The following is a 17,040-nucleotide window of genomic DNA, read 5'->3' as shown; positions in this document are numbered from 1 at the left end:
AATCCACTGACCGTAATATAAATAAAGGTGGGCCGCTATAGGAAGTTGGCACCGGAATCCCTACGTGACTACGTTGGGCGTAACGCGAAAATATGCTTGTGGTTTCCCTGGGATCCTTTTGTATACAATGAGTCGTTCTCCCCTGCGCACATTTACCACCCAGCTTTTGGCATGTCAACCGCGATACGCTTTGTGCTCCTCTGTTTGGGGTTTCAGCTTGCAGTCGCTGCTGACTCTGGACCGAGCAGCAAGGTCTGTTTCAAATAATCATCGCTCTCGATCGATCCACCCAAACGCTGACACATGTCTTGTAGCAAATCGCAGGGGCAATCCTTTCGTATGTGGACGGTGACTCGAACTCGGACGCGGGTTCGTTTCCTCCTCCAGGTTAGTGCATGATCCAGTCGCCGGTTCGCGTGTAATAAATAAATATATATGAATTTTCTTTCGTTTTCAAGCTCTCAGCAGCGGTGTTGTTTGCGGACAGCCGCTCGGCCTGACGACCGGCGCTATATCCGACTCCCAGATCACGACGTCGACCAACTACGATGCTAATCACGATCGTCGCGGCGTTCGTCTCCTGACGACGACTCATCCCGTCCAATCGTGGTCCGCTCGAACGAACGACGCCAATCAGCACGTCGATGTCGACTTCGGCAAAGCCACCAAAGTCGAAGGCGTCGCGACGCAGGGCAGAGGAACCGCTTACGATCAATGGATCGTCGAGTACAAAATCCTCTACAGCGACGACGGCACGACATGGACGACGTACGAAGAAGACGGAGGAGAAAAGGTAGAAGCGATTCATTTTTTTTTCTTCGATAATTATTTGCCTTGCAAGATATTTGTCGGCAATTACGACTTTGAATCGGTCGTTAGAAACGACTTCGCTTCGCCGATCACCTGCCGTTTCATTCGCCTGAACCCAGTGACGTGGAATCATCACATCAGTCTTCGGCTTGAATACTACGGCTGCATTGACGGTGCTGGCGCCGCGAGCGGAAACGAATCCTGGTCGTTAAGAATAATTCATTGTTTCTTCTCTCATTAGTTTGCGAGAGTGCGCTCGGATTGAGCACGGGCGCGCTGGGACAAACCCGACTCACCGCGGCGACCTCTTTCAATATCGATCACGGTACGAATCGAGGACGACTCAACTCGAACGGAATCGTTCAAGCGTGGGCGGCCCTGCGAAACGACGGACGTCAGTGGTTTCAAATTGACGTCGGTTACGTCACGACCGTCACCGCTGTGGCGACCCAAGGGCGTGGCGACGTGGACTTCCCGCAACGCGTTATTCGCTATCGCTTGGACTACGGCGTCGACGGTCACGAGTGGACGACGTACACTGGGAGCGACGGAAGCGCGGTGCGTGCCGAGACCGTCGTGTTTATTAGTATTACTAATTATATCATTCTTAGTTGTTGAATGGGAATGCTGACGCTCGTACGGTTGTTAGAAATTCCCTGCTTCCCTCCGTGAAAGCTCGCTACGTTCGCCTTCACCCCATCGAAATTCACCAACACACAAGCATGCGCGTTGAAATATACGGTTGTCCTAAACGTGAGTTGACTACGAAGACACCATAAACTTTTTTCAATGAGAAAATTTTTTTATTTTTTTATTTAGAATGCGATTTTCCTCTTGGTATGTCGACTGGTGCCATTGCCGGTCACCAGATATTCGCTTCTTCGTCCCACGCTCACCCTGGCTGCGGCATCTCTTCGTCTCGTTTGAATCAGTTCACGAATCCGGTCGGCTCTTGGTGCGCCGGCGTGATTGACGAGAATCAGTGGCTTCAAATCAATCTTGGAGGAGTTCATCACGTTACGGCGATCTCTACGCAAGGCCGAGCGTTTGCTAATGAGTGGGTCACTAGCTACTGGGTCTCCTACAGTCTCGATGGCGACAGTTGGAGAGACTATCAAGATGGAAGGGTAAATTCGGACAATTTCTTGTCTTTTCTACTGCTTGAGTTTGATTTTTTTTGCAGGTATTTCAAGCGAATGATGATCGCGATTCGGTTGTCAAGCGTGGCCTCAGGTTCGTTGCTCAGTACGTTCGCATTCATCCACGCACGTGGCTTGGCCACATATCTATGCGCGTGGAGGTCTATGGGTGCCGCTTCTAAAGCTCTGAACCTCTGAGTCTTTGACTCTTTGTCGTCGTATCTTATTGTTCTCTGTGCTTTGTGCTTTTTCTCTCATTTTCACGTGACTGAATTCTTGACGCATGCGTCCATAAACAGTTAGTTAGCAAACTCGAAACTTCCCTCGAACGGTGAGGTGCGGGGACTGGTGCGGGGCGGCGTGCGGGCACCAAGTTTTGCGGTACAGTCGCTTATGAATCTCTCTCTTTCGTACGCCATCGTACGCCATAGTTCTTGGTGTTTCTGTACTCACTCCCAGCTGACCTAGCTCGGATACTTTAAAGTCGAATTAACTCAAGAAGCGGGCGAACAAGTGACCGGACGTGCGAGGAAGCGATTGAGCGTACGCCAGAGGTTGGCAAGCTCTGCTTTCGGATTGGAATTGTCTTTTCCGGGTTGAGCTCATCATAGCCTATGCTCATGGCCGCTGCTGGTGGTGGTCAGAATGACGGTCAGAATAGAAGTAGAATATTATTTAGCCGGAGCTTATATATCGACGTCGCCTCTAGAAGACACCGGCACGTATTGTATATCTCTTATTGGATTTGCTGAGGACTGTGATCCTCCGCAAATGGACGGGTCATGTGATTGTCCAACGTTTGAATCCATGAAAGAGAAGCTAACAGTCGTGGCGGATAAGTGCGAATTTAGGTTTCAATCGAAACTGGTACCTCCTACCAGTAATCCTAATGATCCTGAATGCTGGAAACACTGGGGTACATCAAAGATAGAGGACCGTCTTGGAAAGTCTGATCTAGCTATTTTCTTGTTACCACCAAAGCAATGCAGGAACGGTTGGAGTCTTCTGATTAATGCCGTTGAGGCATATTGGGAAGATGCCTCTGTTCCAAAACGGGCAACTCCACTAGGCCTACACGTGAAAGGATACAGTGTGGACGAATATTCTTTTCCTGTCCGCTCTAATGGCTCTATTTTCTATTTTAAAGGCGACAACGAGAAACTTGAAGAACGAGTAAGAACAGCTGCCGGAAAGCGAGACAAGTCAATATTAAAGGACAAGTCGAAATTACGAGAATTGTATAACTAAAGTATGCACTGGCAAGAAAACAATTTAGGTTCTCTGCAGTCTATATGAAGGCCTCGTACTGAACAAATTTCAGTCATAATAATAGTCGATTTTCATTGTCACTGTCCACACGTTTAGGTTTACTTGTTGGTTAGCTTGGCTGTGTGAAGCTAAATGTGAATTCGTAATTAATTCGAGCTTAAAATACTTTGCAGCAAACGAGACACTTTCTTCATGCCTAAAACCGTCTTGCATCACTTGGGCAAGAAGAGAACAACACAGAAAAATTTTACACTCAAGTCAACAGATTGAGAATCAAATTGTAATCCACACATGTTTACGTAAGTGCAGCAGATAGAAGACAATTCAAGATAAGGAATTGCGAAGAATTAAAAAAATGTACCTCGCCTTGCTGATGAATTTAGCTGCCTCTGATAATTGAACTTAGTTCTGGTGTAATTAATCAAGCTTGAAATGGAGAATGCGTGGTACATTGCATCTACGTAGGTATAAAAAGTTTGAATTGGCAAGAAGACAATCTGTACAATCTTAGTTAGCTTCTCTGCAATCTGCAGACGAACTTGCAACTGGGAAAGCTATTAAGTCCGATTCATCATCACTGTCCATGCTCGACAACGTATAGTATTCTGGTTGTTCTGGTTGATCAGCTTCAACTAATTTAAAATGAGACTGAAAATGTTTGGCGATGAAGGAGACGCTCTCTTCGTGTCCAAAACCGGCTGACATCACTTGGATTTCTGGAAAACGAAGAATTCGGAGAAGATGATGGGCATGAGCAAGACCCGATCCAATTACGCCATTGAAGAGAACAACACAGCGAAATTCGCTCCAGCTTCGATAGCATTCGACGAAATTCAGCAGAACGCGACTCTTGAATTTGCATCGATTGCGATCCAAGCCTTCTGCCGTGAGCGAGGAGTCCACAACAATAAGAAGAGCGAGCCTCCTAATTCTCATTCTCTCTTGTTTAAAGACGTTTGCCTGGTTTTCGAAGACTTCGTCTGAAGCGTCACTGGCAAGATCTCGATCAGCCGTAACGTCGTCATACTCGGTTAGCATACGGTCTTTTAATCGGCTCACAAGCGCTTCAGGAGACTGGTGTTGGTCGTCGTTTCCGTCTCTTTCGATAAGGTACGCCGTTGCGATATGAAGGGGCATTTCTGGTTTCATGGTGTCCCTCTGGACCAACCTATAGTCTGGGGGCCAGACCTCTTCGCTCGGGGGAACTGGTCACCTGCGCACACCCAGTCTGTACCGCCGCACTGTACAGTGCGGCCCAATCAGCGCGCTTGAAGTCATTGAGTTAGTCTATATTAAATTACCGATCAGACGCACGCTACTGGCAACGATGGAGACAGCGAGCAGTAAGATCCGCTGCTGCTGAAATGGGTTTCTATCGCTCCGCATACGGCGCAAGTGATGCTCTGCACTGCACTCGACATGTGCGTCAAGGCGTGACGAAAGGTGGGTGTACAATAATTACGTAATTCTATTAGTGCAAGCCAATGGTACTGGGTGTGAGCAGACCAGACTTTGCCACGTGACCTGGAAAAGACAAACGGGGAAACGCGTCCGGTGCACACGCTCCTTCTCGCTCCCTTCTCGCTCCTTCTCCGCTCCTTCATTCACCTCCTTATCGCGCTTCGCGAAGAAGAATCTATGATTACACGGCCTATGACTGCTGATTGGAAGATTGATGTGCGTGATCTCCGCGACCGTTATCAGCGTTTACAGTAACGACGCTTGACGCTACGCTCGCTCGTCGAGCGTCGGGTTCGATTAGTGATACGTGTACTACCTGTCCGATTCCCGCGACCCTAAAACTGAAGCGAACTTTTTTTATGGGCCCAAGGTGAGGGGCGTGTCGCTGACGCAATATTTCTGGCTCCGTTTAGATCATAAACAATACGGTGAACATCGTGGCGTGTGTTTGGTGGCCTTGGCGCGTCTAATCCTTGAAATGGAGGAAAGGTTTGACTGCTCTCCGGCCGGACATACGTGTCGTGAACGTAATCTATTATTATATTACAGTACAGTAACGATATTCCATTGCGAAGAAGACGAAAAGGCACGCCGGCTGGTCCACGACTTACATGAAAAAAGTCGTATACGCGCCCAACACATCAACGTCAATGGGCTCCCGGATAGCTGTGTTCTTGCGACTCGCGCTGTATATTGGCTACTTCTCATCTCCGACAAAGCTCTTCGCTCGCACTCAACCGTAGTTGCGATTCGAAGACTACTCGACCAGCTGTCGCGGACGCCCGCTGAAAAGCATCGGATGCTTCCTCTTGTCCTTGGCGGCGATGCCGAGTTACGTCGTTTGCATGCCGTCTTGCCGGAAGTAGCAAGGCAAACGCCTCTCATGATCAGAAAAGAGGAAGAGCTTTGTAAGCTTCCAGAGGCTTTGTTGAAGAAGCTTCGCGCAGAGGCGCTTAAGCCTGTCATGAAGTCGGTATCGTTTCATGGCGGCCTTGATTCCCTCTGGCTTGACGAGACAAAGGAGGTGATAGTACCGGTGAAGGAAAAGGAGCTGGTGAAACTCCGAGTCATGAAGGTTTTATAAGAACTACGCATTCAAATTCTTCTACAAAGTGACGGTTGTTCTGTAGGATTCCCTCTGTGTTATTACCAGTGTGCATCAATCTCTAATAAGATGGCTAAAGCCAGGAGATCGTCTTGTTGAAGTTGAAGGACGCCGTATTGAGGGTTCGAAATCTTCAATCAATGAAGTGTTAAAGAAGCTTGCTGCTGAGAAGAAGCCCGCTGTTCGCTTTAGAGTGCGCTCTCCAAAGGATGAAATGGCAGGTTTTGAAGAAAATCTGAAATTTTACAAACGGCCTAGAAGTATGACTTACCTGATGAACGCTAGTCACTTATGGATTAATTTCCATTCTGTTCTAGATAATTATTCTGGGCAAGAAAGGTCAGTTGTACTAATTCAACTTCATCAGTTGGCCTCATTTGTATTGTTATGCGTTTTTAGCTCTATTAAATTTCTGCTCATCTGCACTGATAAAGATGTCAGTCTCAGCAATCAGATCGAGAAGCACTTACCTCGCAACGCACTGTGTCGACGTATTGTTACTAATGATGATTGCTTTCCTGATCCTGGGACGGTTCATTATCAATACTTGGTTCCAGCAATAACCGCTAATCTGCTCACATCAAAGAAAGCGTTGAGAACTGTCTCTTCTTTTCTAAAGAGGACGACACAGTGGCGAAGCCAGATTTTGCCCTTTCTTTTGGGTGTCAAAGCTGAAGATGTAGTGGAGAAGTTTCCTTCGCTCGATGGGACCAAATTATTCCAATTTGATACCAGTTCCTTGTCGCCTGACGAGTTCCCGACGCTCTCCTCTCCGGGCGAACTCGTCTTTAACATGTCAGGTGAATTCGACTCTGAGGAAGACGATTCTCGAAGGCTGGATATTGTTCTGAAAAAAGATCGGTGTTACCTTGAAGGTACAGTATTTGTGTCTAGACATTGAGGTGATTTGCATCAGTTACGGTAATATTTTTATTTTTTTAGAAAGTGGGGCTTCTAAAAATAAAGACGTATCGGAAAATCAAGCATTTAGCACTTTAGAAAGTAAGTGTTTAGGTTCTATAATTTCTCGCATAGTAGAAGGCTGATTGAATTGCTTTAGATCCGGATGAAGTAAACGTTATTGAGTTGCTTAAAATGGGCTCTTTGAAAGGCATTTCGTATGAGAACTACAAAGCTCTGTATGATTTCTCGTTCAATCATTCTGATAAATTTTGGGGTGAATTGGCAAAGGAATTTTACTTCCGATCCGCATATGATGATTCTGTTCCGGCTAAAGTGTACAAAAACGTGATTAGCAAAACGTTTTTTAATGGTCACGGAGACGGGGAAAACGCCGCTGTTGACTTTCTGCCAGGCCTTAAAACAAATCTTTGTGCTAATCTGCTTGACTTGCACATCAGCAGCTGTCAGACTGGTTCAAAGGGTAAAAAAGACAGGAGCGACCAGCTTGCTCTTAGATTGTAAGTTGCGCGCCTTTCATCTGAAAAACTGTAGTAAGCGCTAATATTTCTTTTGCTGCCAGCGTTTCTAAAGAAAGGCGTTTTCAAAAAGATTTGACGTACAAAGAGCTGTTTCATGCAACGTGCACGTATGCTAAGTTTCTGGATGACAAAGGTAGATATTGTTCTGATTTGTGCACACTCTGTCTAATTACCTCTCATTATTGATCAGGGCTAGGATTGGAAAACCGAGCATTCATTTGCATGAAGGAATCTCCTGCAAGAATCGTCGTTATTTTGGCATGCTTGCGACTAGGAATCACTATTGGATTGGGCTCAATGAAGGTGAAATAGGAAAATGAATGACTCGTTATGAAAATGTTTTTACAGAGTGAAAAAGACAAGAAACTGGTTGAAGAGACTTACAAGAACAGCGGCTGCCAATGGATGATTAGAATGAACGAAGAAAATGACACAATTGCTGTAATAAAGGTATTGCATCACTTCTGGCTTAATGCTCTCGTTGTTTCACGTTACGTTGTAGGATTGGGAGCGAGGCAAGAAAGCTACCTACTCGTTTGCAGTTGAAGAGCTATATGGGTCTGACGATGAGATTGATCCAAAGTGGCTTGGCACATCTCACACGGCTTTCTTTGCGACAACAACGTATAAGCGACAGAGTCAGACTTCCTTTCTTTTCTTTTCTCATGTTTTTTATAGTGGCACAACTAGTGCGCCGAAAGTGGTGGAGCATCAGGCGGGAGGCTACATGGTTTTCGCTGCCACAACTTTGCGGTATCTTCTGGATTTTAACGTGGAAGAAGATACTGTGGACGTCTGCCTGACTACAGCGGATTTGAGCTGGATATATGGTTGGACAGTGGGACTGTGTGCTCCCCTGCTAAACGGTGGAACTATCGTTAGGGTGCGCATCGCTTCTTAACCAATGACGAGGAAAATGTATAATTAGTTTCTGCGTTTTAGATTGATGACGTAGATGAAGCCTTAAAATCTGAAGAGCTTTGGTCTATTGTGGAACGTTGTAAAGTGAGTCATTTCTGTTCAACCCCAAGAGTTCTGGGGAAACTACTCGGCGTCGGTGACGACACGTTAGAGAAGATCAAAAGGTAGAACCAGCCAGTCATTAACTACGTCATTTTTCTACTGTTCTTGTTCTAACTTTCGCAGCCTCAAAGTGATTTCGTCTTCTGGAGACAGGTTGTATGAGGATGTTGTTCAGCGCCTAAGCAGTCGCCTGAAAGATCGTGGCATTAATCTTTTTGACGTCTGGTGGCAGACGGAAACTGTACGTGTGCTGCATCTCCACTCTTAGACTAATATTAAATGGCTGTTCGTTCAAGGGAGCTTTTATGATGGGATCGAGCTCTAAGATAATTGGCGTCAATAAGCATCCCAAACGAGTAAGTTGCGCTGTCCCAATTGGCTGCTTTATTGCCAATTTTGCATCTAGCTGCTTCCTTTCTATGGAGTTAGCGCGGACATAAAAAGGATGAAACCTAAAAGGGACGACGATGCGCCTCACGACAAAGTCTTAGTAAGGATCATTTTTTTACTCCCTTGGATTGCATCATGTCTGTTTCGTGGCAGGTTATAGACAAACCTTGGCCAGGTTGCTTTCGCGGCTATTATAAAAGAGACGACCTGACTAAAGAAGCATTCTGTGATGGCGTTTATGTCACGGGAGACAGTAAGGAAGTTATCAAGATAGGGCCTCGTCCTAGTAGTGTACACACGTGCTACCAGATTGTGATGACCATGTGGAGCAACCTGATGATGAACAACGTGGTGATCAAATGTCTCCTCGTGTGTATGTCGTCGTTGGACGGAAAGAGAGCGTGTTTAATTTCATGGCATTAAAACGACGCTACTGGGTGGCTGCCGAAGATGTAGAGGAGTTGTGTTGGAGTGATACCGGTATCATTGAACGAACTCGTGCTCGATCTGAGATTGAGAGGAAGACGCTGTTGATAGAGGTACAGCTGACTCTGATGGCTAAGGTACTTCACACATTTGACTTTAGGCCTTCACTTGGTAAACGTTCGCTTTTGTTTTTCTAGAGACGTTTATCACCTAAAGAAAAGGAGGAGCTCCAAAATGATCTTCGTAAACGCAGTAAGTTCCTTTGCAGTACTAGCCTAATTTTGCTATTTGGTGCTCATTTATAGTTCAGGATGAGCTTAGGAACGTAGTTGACGAAGACAGGAAGCACCTTAGCGATGTTATTGAAATTCTGTTTGTTTCGTCAGTGCCAGAGAACAGGGGCAAGACCATTCGTGTGTATCTAGACATGCGTTTTGTGAATCAGGTAAATGCCCTTGTACAGTAGTTACACCAACAATGAATTATGCATTTTTATATCATTCTGTGTTTTTTTAAGTTGTAGTAGGTATTTTTAATCAACGTATGAATGTTCCGTACAGGGTTGAAAGAAACTTCTTACATAGCAACCTTGAACTGTTTCAAGACGAGTCAATGAATGCAAGGTTGCTTGTTGCTGTAGTATAGGCCTCCGTGCAAAGGTCAGTGAAACTGAAAGTTTTGTGTTGATTCATACACGTATAATAAGTCAGATCAAACGTATACCTATGACTAAGTCTGTCTTCATAGGAACTAAATGCCCAACTGATAAAACAGCGAAGGCATGCCTTCTAAAGCCAGCCATCCCATAATGGAATACAAGCAGAACTTGAGTGGTATGTCTATATCAATCGTATGCCTTGAACGTTTCTTTTCCTCTCCTTTCTTTGTCTTCTTCACCTCGTCATCATCATCGACATCTCCAGGCAAACAAAACGCCTCAGAATAGTGCACATTAAGCACTTGCTCCTTCAACATTTCCGTGGCACTGACAACCTCAAATCCAGCAGCATATATCAAGCATCTAATCAAAGGACGCAGAAGCATCTTTAGAACGACCCTCCCAAGGAAAGTAGCAGCCGTTCCAAGTAACATTCTCAAACCAATCAGAAGATACAGATTCTTTTCAGTGGGCATCTCGAGCAGCGACGCCGACAGATGAATATCGCCAACGGTACGCAATCGACCGAGAACAGCCCCGCTCGCCAATCCAAGCAAACTCACCGAATCATAAAAGGACACCGAATAATGATCCTTGGATCGCGGATGCAGAAATATCATCAGAATGAATCCAAAGAGAACAGCAATGTAAGAATTCCGATGCGACGCCACGTAATTTTCAAAATACGTATCAATTTGAAGCCACGCAACGACGACGATACAACCGACGGCACCGCCCACGACAAGATCGACGGGACTGTGAACGCCCAGATAAAGCCGGCTGAAGATGACCGAAACCGACCAAACAGTCATAACGCCGAACAGAGCAACGAGCGTCGATTCGCTCAAATCGTAATTCAGATAAGCGTAGAAGAAAATGTACCAGGGACCGACGACGCCCGTTATAGCGTGAAGACTCGGCATTGCCCAGTCCGTCGAGCGCTCGAGCGGCTCGACGGGAGGCGAAGGCGGGCGCGGGAGCAGAACGAGATTCTTTAGCGATCCGCTCACGTAGAAACTCGTCGCTAGGACGATTAGGAAGAGAAATCCGAGACGCGGATCGACGATCCACGTTAGGACGGGTATGAGAGCCGTGTAGAAGTCTTCGTGACCGAATGCCGTGACGAAGCGCATGAGAGCGTTTCGCGTCGGCGTTCGATGTCTCTGGAGAGCGACGACCACTTGGGTGCCGTGAAGGATGGCCTTGAGAAGGCTCGATCGTATTAGGTGGCCGACGAAACCGAGACGATCGATCGGAGCCGCGCGAACGATGCGAGACTTCTTCGCCATGTTTTAGCGCACGTTCGCTCGATAGGAGAGATGCCGAAACCGAAAAGAAAGTCGAAAGCGAGTGCAAATCGCGAGGCAAAGCAATCGAAACCAGCTGTAAGAACCTCTTCTCGGAGCTTATCCAAAACCATCACCGAAAATCGCATAGAAAAAGGGTCTTTTGGAACGTCTCGCCGAAGGTCCCGTAATCGGCGACGGGAGCTTTCTTCTCGTTCTCGAACGTCGTGGCTACGTAAAAGCAGGCTACTGGACGCCCGAAGCGGTCGTCGAACATCCCGAAGCGGTCGCTCAGTTGCATCGCGAGTACGCGCGAGCCGGCGCCGACGTCTCACAATCGTTCACCTTCTACGCGAGCGAAGACAAGTTGAAATTTCGAGGAAATGAGGCGGCCAAAAAATATGGGGTGCAACTGAATTAATTAATTTAATTAATCAATCAATTTAATAATTAATTTCGAAACAATAGGTTAATAAAATCAACGAAGCAGCGTGTTCTATCGCTAAAGGCGTTGCTGACGAGTACGGGACGCTCCTGACGGCGAGTCTGTCGCCGACGCCGTCGTATCTTGAGGGAAAAGGCAAAGATGTAGTCCAAGCTGAGTTCAAAGTTCAAACGGAAATATTCAAAAAATACGACGTTGATTTCTTTCTCGTGGAGGTGGGAGTCATTTTGAATGTTTCGGACATGCAGATAGTTGTGTTTATAGTTTTTCCCTCACTTGGAGGAAACGTTGTGGGCTATCGAAGTGTGCAAGGAATATGGAAAGCCAGTGGTGGCCAGCATGCGTATTGGTCCAGATGGAGACAGAGGAGGCAACAGTCCAGGAAAATGTGCAGTAGAGATGGCAAAAGCGGGTACGTTAGAACATGCATGCTATTGCTATAGAGGCATTGTCTTCATTCTACAAAAGGAGCTGACGTGGTTGGACAGAATTGCCACTTTGACTATACGACGTCACTACAGACCATAGAATTGATGAAAGCGGAGTTAGAAAAAGAAGGCCTAAGTCCTTATCTGATGATGCAGCCACCTGGCTATCATGTACCAGAGGCCAATAAAGGGGGGATGTCCGCGCTTTCTGAATATCCATTTGGTACCATTTTCTTTTTGCTGCTTCTGCTGTTCACTATCTTTTACGCTTTTTAGCTTTTGAACCTAGACTGTTGACGAGGTGGGAAGCTCAGGATTTTGCGAGAAAAGCCTTTGACGTGGGTGTTCGCTACTTGGGCGGTTGCTGCGGCATGGAACCGTATCACATTCGGGGAATAGCGGAAGAAGTAAGTGCAGCGACGAAACGCGAAGAAAATGGGACTTCATTCTGTTTCCTTAGCTTTCAACAGAACGAGGTGGACGTCTGGGCGAAGCAAGCGAGAACCATGGCATGTGGGGCGCGTCTCTTTCCACCGGTTCTTTCCTTTCAACAATGACACATAGGTAGCTAGTTGATAAGGATTGTATTTGTGCTGGTCTTTATCTGGAACTAATTTAGAGTTGGAAAAGATTATTGGATGAAGCCGCCTGCTACAGGACGTCCTTTCTCTGCGTCCTATTCAGCATTTTTTGAGGGAAAGCCTAAAGCGCCATGAAAGTCATTTGACTGCAGCGTGAATTCCTTTTTTTTATTTACACTTCTGGGAGGAGGAGGGGAGGAGGGGTCTGTTTAGCGCACGCTTGGTAAAAAAAAAAATGCCGAAAAGGAGGTCGAAGTCGAGCGCAAATCCCAAGGCAAAGCAACCGAAATCTGCCGTAAGCACCACTTCTACAGTTCGGCTGCATTCTATCGGCAAAATCACGTAGAGAAAGGGCCTCTTGGAGCGTCTCGCCGAAGGTCCCGTAATCGGAGACGGGAGCTTTCTTCTCGTTCTCGAGCGTCGTGGCTACGTGAAAGCAGGCTGCTGGACGCCCGAGGCGGTCGTCGAACATCCCGAAGCGGTCGCTCAGTTGCATCGCGAGTACGCGCGAGCTGGCGCCGACGTCTCGCAGTCCTTCACCTTCTACGCGAGCGAAGACAAGCTGAACTTTCGTGGAAATCAGGCGGCCAAAAAATATGGGGTAAAGAATGAATAAATTAATTAAATAATTTTTATTTATTTATTTATTTTGAAATAATAGGTTGATAAAATCAACGAAGCGGCGTGTTCTATCGCTAAAGGCGTCGCTGACGAGTACGGGACGCTCCTGACGGCGAGTCTGTCGCCGACGCCGTCGTATCTTGAGGGAAAAGGCAAGGATGCTGTCCAAGCCGAGTTCAAAGTTCAAACAGAAATATTCAAAAAATACGACGTCGATTTCTTTCTCGTGGAGGTGGGAGTCATGATGATTTCTGAATAGTTTTTAGGTTTTACACAGTAGTTGCGTTTATAGTTTTTCCCTCACTTGGAAGAAACGTTGTGGGCTATTGAAGTGTGCAAGGAATATGGAAAGCCAGTGGTGGCCAGCATGCGCATTGGTCCGGATGGAGACGAAGGAGGTAACAGTCCAGGAAAATGTGCAGTAGAGATGGCAAAAGCAGGTATGCTGTGTAGTCAGATGTACTTCATCTACCTTGCATACTGTACGAAGGAGCTGACGTGGTTGGACAGAATTGCCACTTCGACTATACGACGTCACTGAAGACCATAGAATTGATGAAAGCGGAGCTAGAGAAAGAAGGCCTAAGTCCTTATCTTATGATGCAGCCACCCGGCTATCATGTGCCAGACGCCAAGAAAGGCGGAATGCCAGAGCTTCCAGAATATCCTTTCGGTACGAAGAGGAAATCATCATTAGTTTTCTCTGAAGAAGAACTGCGCATTTTTTAGCTATTGAGCCTAGACTCTTAACGCGATGGGACGCACAGGATTTTGCTCGGAAGGCGTACGATTTGGGAGTTCGTTATTTGGGCGGTTGCTGTGGCATGGAGCCTTATCACATCAGAGGAGTAGCGGAAGAGGTACGCGTGTTCCATACAAGCCGTACGTACTGCGTTTAGTTACGTGGATCTTCTCTAGCTTTCTCCGGAGCGCGGCGGTCGTCTGGGGGAAGCGAGCGAGAAGCACGGGATGTGGGGTGCCAGTCTGAAACAGAGCGGCATGTATGCATCGTATGATCAAAAGTTAGACATTTCACTTGTTGGACAAACGAACGCGTGTCAATCTCTTTTTATCGAAGGGTTGGGAAGGATTATTGGATGAAGCCTCCGTCGACTGGTCGACCCTATTCGGCGGCACTTTCCGTTCCGTTTTGCGGAGGCTACGCCCACGGCGACGAAAAGTAAGAGAGCGATCTCTTGACGTCTTTTTTGACTTCTTTTTTTTTGTATTTTTATCATTGCGAGGGCGAGCGTTTGCTTTGTTTGTTTTCACGATGTTTCCGGTCTATATATCACCATGCGTGCAAGTTGAAAATCGTCTACAAATTTCAGTCAATGCACGAAATGCCTACTACACTTTGTTTCAACAAGACTTGAGGGGGAAAACTAGCGACAAACAACATAGTCTTATTAATAGAGTAATTACTTCAGAGGTACGCTAATGGCCGGTATAAGTTAATTTATTGCTCTTCGTATTTCTGATCTTTAGTGGAGTTCGCTTGCTGACAATTACCGGTACACGTGGTATGCACATGGTAGTGCTGATGGTAGTTGGTGATCTGGCTGATCTGGTGATTTTTGCCCCCCATCACTGCGGTCTCGCAGTGGGTGGCTTTGAATCGCGACGTCGAACGACTCGTCCCATTCTCCTTTTCTCTTTTCACGTGACGTGAGAAGGGCGGGATTTGGTCCGCAGAGGCGGCATTCTCTCTACGTCGACGAGGAGGAGTAGAAAAAGGATGAAAGCCTGCAGTCGAGACAGAGCACCGGTCAGTTTTTCTTTCATTTTGAACTCCTTTTCCCTTTGAAGGAGATCTAGTCGTTGAAGGCGGTACGTCTAACATTGACGAGCAGCTGCGACGCTTTTTAACAAGAGCTGGAATGTCAATCAAAGGTTCAGGTTCTGGCAGTCGGAACATGGGCGTGGGTAGCTTGACTCCACTTCCGCGAGATCCTCTGATACTTCGTCGCATATCGCTATCAAATTGCGTCGTTGCAGCGGGCCCCAATCGATGAGAACTCAGATAGTGAGAGCTCAACGTTTCCGATGAACGCTGGGTAGAAGGTACTGACTCGGTAGACGTCGATGAAGGTGTACTTTCCTCTTCACGTTTGGGGTCCAACATCTGAGCAATTTCTTCCGTCTGCAGACTTTCGACAATCGCCGTTTTCAGTTGCTCGGGTGTGCCACCCAGTTTTTGCTCGAAGAGCTGCGCAACCTCTCCGACAAAGTCGTCTTGGTCCATGACGTCGCCATCCGTATCGACGGAGTCTTTCAGACTCAGGCGACTCGTGCAGACGCTCCTGAATTTGTCGACCATGCGAAGACTTCTGATTTTACCTGTTTGAAAGACGATGTAGGAAATCGCTACTCCAGACCTACTGCATACTTGAAATTTTCCCTGTGTTTATAGTCTCTCGAAAATCTGACCACTCTTCTTTGCATAAGTCCTGTGCACAGCACGAATTTCAGGCATCTTTACGAAGACTGTGAAACCCCCCGAACTAACCTTTTTCAAGTAGATCCTATCCGACGAAACCGACTCTCGATTCCACCTGGAAATCGTCACGGAGCCGAGCGGTTCGTCTATCGGAATAATCTCACCGTCGGAACCTTCTCCTCTCGTTCTCTCGCACTGAAACACTACGGACGGAAAGCAATCGTCGTCTTTATCAAATAGCACCCGCTTTTCGAACGAATCTCCCTCGCACGGCTGAAGCTGTTCGCTCTGCAAAGCGAAACGAAGAATGCCGTACGGAAGCGAGACGCGAGCACTGCCGCCCGTCATTCTCAGCGGTCGGCGTTGAAGCAGCTCCTCCTCGCCGTTCTCCTTGGTTGTCAATTCGACGTAGAGACCGAGTTCTTGCACGCCGTTCTTGTCCGGCATATCCATCATGGGGCTGATGTACGCCTTTACGTCAATTTTGGGAGATCGGCGATAGAGAATGCTCAAGTGAAGCCCGTCGACGATGCGATTGAAAACGGCGACAGAAAAACAGGAGAAGTGCGTCGTTTGAAATCGAGCTGTCCACTGCCCGTTCGCCGTTTGTGCGATCGACGGCACGACGCGTTTTCCGGCCGAATCGAGAAGCGGCGACCAACTCTCTCCTTCGTCCTCCGTCGTCCAAACCTCTCCGTAGCAGGGCTCCGTAGCCGTCTCGCAATAAGGGACGAGTGGCAGGGTGATAGTGACGGCGTTGTGGGAGTGGAAAGAAGCGCCGGAGGGTCGACAATCGAGAATCGGACTCACCAGCTCCGGACTGACGGCACTTGTAGTTGCACCGTGGCAACTGATGTCGAACGCACTGCCGCGCGTTGTCGACACTGTCAATGTCATCTCCCTCTTCGCTTTCGTGACGGAATTCGGCGGTATGTTCACTTCCACTTCGCCTTCGCGACAGAGACTTCGCAATCGAACTCCCTGCTTAACTTCGAAGCGTTTTGTTACCGTGGGGGAGTGGTTGGGCGACCACGACACGACGACGGAGAAAAGTCGCTCGCCTGCGAAGGCGTCGATCTCGGTCGCGATAATAGTGTTTGTGTCGCCCTTCGTCACTCGACATGCTTGCCATGTCGCTGACCCCCTGATATCTTGAATTGCTTGTCGTATTTGGATACGATTTCCTTGATCGTCGATCAGGCTTCGCTCGTCCGTGGACGGCTCGAATACGCCCACAATGCCGTGGCGCATGACGAGCCGGCCTTTGGTTCGGCAGCTGTCGATTTGGCGGCGGTCTGCTCGCGAAAGGACCGATATTGTCGTCAATATTTGGTCGTCATCAGGATGCTGCGATGATGACGAAAAGATGCGTGGATTTTCACTATTGACTATTTTGGGCGTATAGGGAAGGGGATGCGACGCTAGAAAAGGGCCCAATTCCTCGACCGGTGGCTGCAGCCTGAAGACGTCGAACACCGACGTCTCCAGGCTCTCAACCATTGCCCTGGAATAGGAA

At 47.4% G+C, this 17,040-nt stretch overlaps 6 protein-coding genes across 7 annotated transcripts; 4 read left to right on the top strand and 2 right to left on the bottom strand.

Moving 5' to 3' along the window:
- The first annotated feature begins 38 nt into the window (after window positions 1-38).
- On the top strand, window positions 39-2,229 carry LOC136193385 (lactadherin-like). Its single transcript, XM_065982279.1, has 8 exons — window positions 39-252; window positions 315-387; window positions 459-793; window positions 842-983; window positions 1,052-1,368; window positions 1,422-1,563; window positions 1,630-1,937; window positions 1,994-2,229. The coding sequence occupies exons 1-8, from the start codon at window positions 172-174 to the stop codon at window positions 2,129-2,131; spliced, it is 1,536 nt and encodes a 511-aa protein (XP_065838351.1). The 5' UTR covers window positions 39-171; the 3' UTR covers window positions 2,132-2,229.
- Window positions 2,230-4,735: 2,506 nt separating this feature from the next.
- On the top strand, window positions 4,736-9,622 carry LOC136193327 (acetyl-coenzyme A synthetase-like). Of its 2 annotated transcripts, XM_065982204.1 has the most exons (22): window positions 4,736-4,895; window positions 5,093-5,168; window positions 5,229-5,754; window positions 5,810-6,044; window positions 6,102-6,123; window positions 6,184-6,659; window positions 6,727-6,786; window positions 6,845-7,205; window positions 7,268-7,359; window positions 7,417-7,529; window positions 7,575-7,676; window positions 7,729-7,850; window positions 7,905-8,109; window positions 8,169-8,311; window positions 8,373-8,490; window positions 8,546-8,605; window positions 8,656-8,739; window positions 8,793-8,892; window positions 8,949-9,202; window positions 9,263-9,317; window positions 9,371-9,510; window positions 9,583-9,622. In XM_065982204.1, exons 2-22 carry the CDS (start codon window positions 5,158-5,160, stop codon window positions 9,586-9,588), a joined length of 3,285 nt encoding a protein of 1,094 aa, XP_065838276.1. In that variant the 5' UTR covers window positions 4,736-4,895; window positions 5,093-5,157; the 3' UTR covers window positions 9,589-9,622. The 2 variants fall into 2 exon arrangements, with proteins under 2 accessions (XP_065838276.1, XP_065838275.1); XM_065982203.1 differs by having other exon boundaries at window positions 9,371-9,622.
- LOC136193329 (uncharacterized) lies at window positions 9,544-11,043 on the bottom strand. Its single transcript, XM_065982206.1, has one exon. The coding sequence runs from the start codon at window positions 11,010-11,012 to the stop codon at window positions 9,816-9,818; it is 1,197 nt and encodes a 398-aa protein (XP_065838278.1). The 5' UTR covers window positions 11,013-11,043; the 3' UTR covers window positions 9,544-9,815.
- Window positions 9,655-12,682, top strand: LOC136193331 (betaine--homocysteine S-methyltransferase 1-like). Its single transcript, XM_065982208.1, has 10 exons — window positions 9,655-9,724; window positions 9,813-10,370; window positions 10,425-11,108; window positions 11,161-11,415; window positions 11,478-11,669; window positions 11,719-11,866; window positions 11,923-12,105; window positions 12,159-12,289; window positions 12,343-12,446; window positions 12,502-12,682. Exons 3-10 carry the CDS (start codon window positions 11,043-11,045, stop codon window positions 12,596-12,598), a joined length of 1,176 nt encoding a protein of 391 aa, XP_065838280.1. The 5' UTR covers window positions 9,655-9,724; window positions 9,813-10,370; window positions 10,425-11,042; the 3' UTR covers window positions 12,599-12,682.
- On the top strand, window positions 12,663-14,398 carry LOC136193330 (betaine--homocysteine S-methyltransferase 1-like). The gene is made up of 8 exons (XM_065982207.1): window positions 12,663-12,758; window positions 12,810-13,064; window positions 13,125-13,316; window positions 13,377-13,524; window positions 13,575-13,757; window positions 13,814-13,944; window positions 14,003-14,106; window positions 14,163-14,398. Exons 1-8 carry the CDS (start codon window positions 12,699-12,701, stop codon window positions 14,266-14,268), a joined length of 1,179 nt encoding a protein of 392 aa, XP_065838279.1. The 5' UTR covers window positions 12,663-12,698; the 3' UTR covers window positions 14,269-14,398.
- On the bottom strand, window positions 14,311-17,039 carry LOC136193328 (uncharacterized). The gene is made up of 3 exons (XM_065982205.1): window positions 15,594-17,039; window positions 15,474-15,534; window positions 14,311-15,424 (listed from the first exon to the last, which is right to left on the bottom strand). The coding sequence occupies exons 1-3, from the start codon at window positions 17,022-17,024 to the stop codon at window positions 14,544-14,546; spliced, it is 2,373 nt and encodes a 790-aa protein (XP_065838277.1). The 5' UTR covers window positions 17,025-17,039; the 3' UTR covers window positions 14,311-14,543.
- Between the last annotated feature and the right edge of the window lies 1 nt (window position 17,040).

The sequence above is a fragment of the Oscarella lobularis genome, chromosome 11, assembly GCF_947507565.1.
Source record: "Oscarella lobularis chromosome 11, ooOscLobu1.1, whole genome shotgun sequence".
NCBI lineage: Eukaryota > Metazoa > Porifera > Homoscleromorpha > Homosclerophorida > Oscarellidae > Oscarella > Oscarella lobularis.
This window is presented reverse-complemented; position numbering and strand designations above follow the sequence as displayed.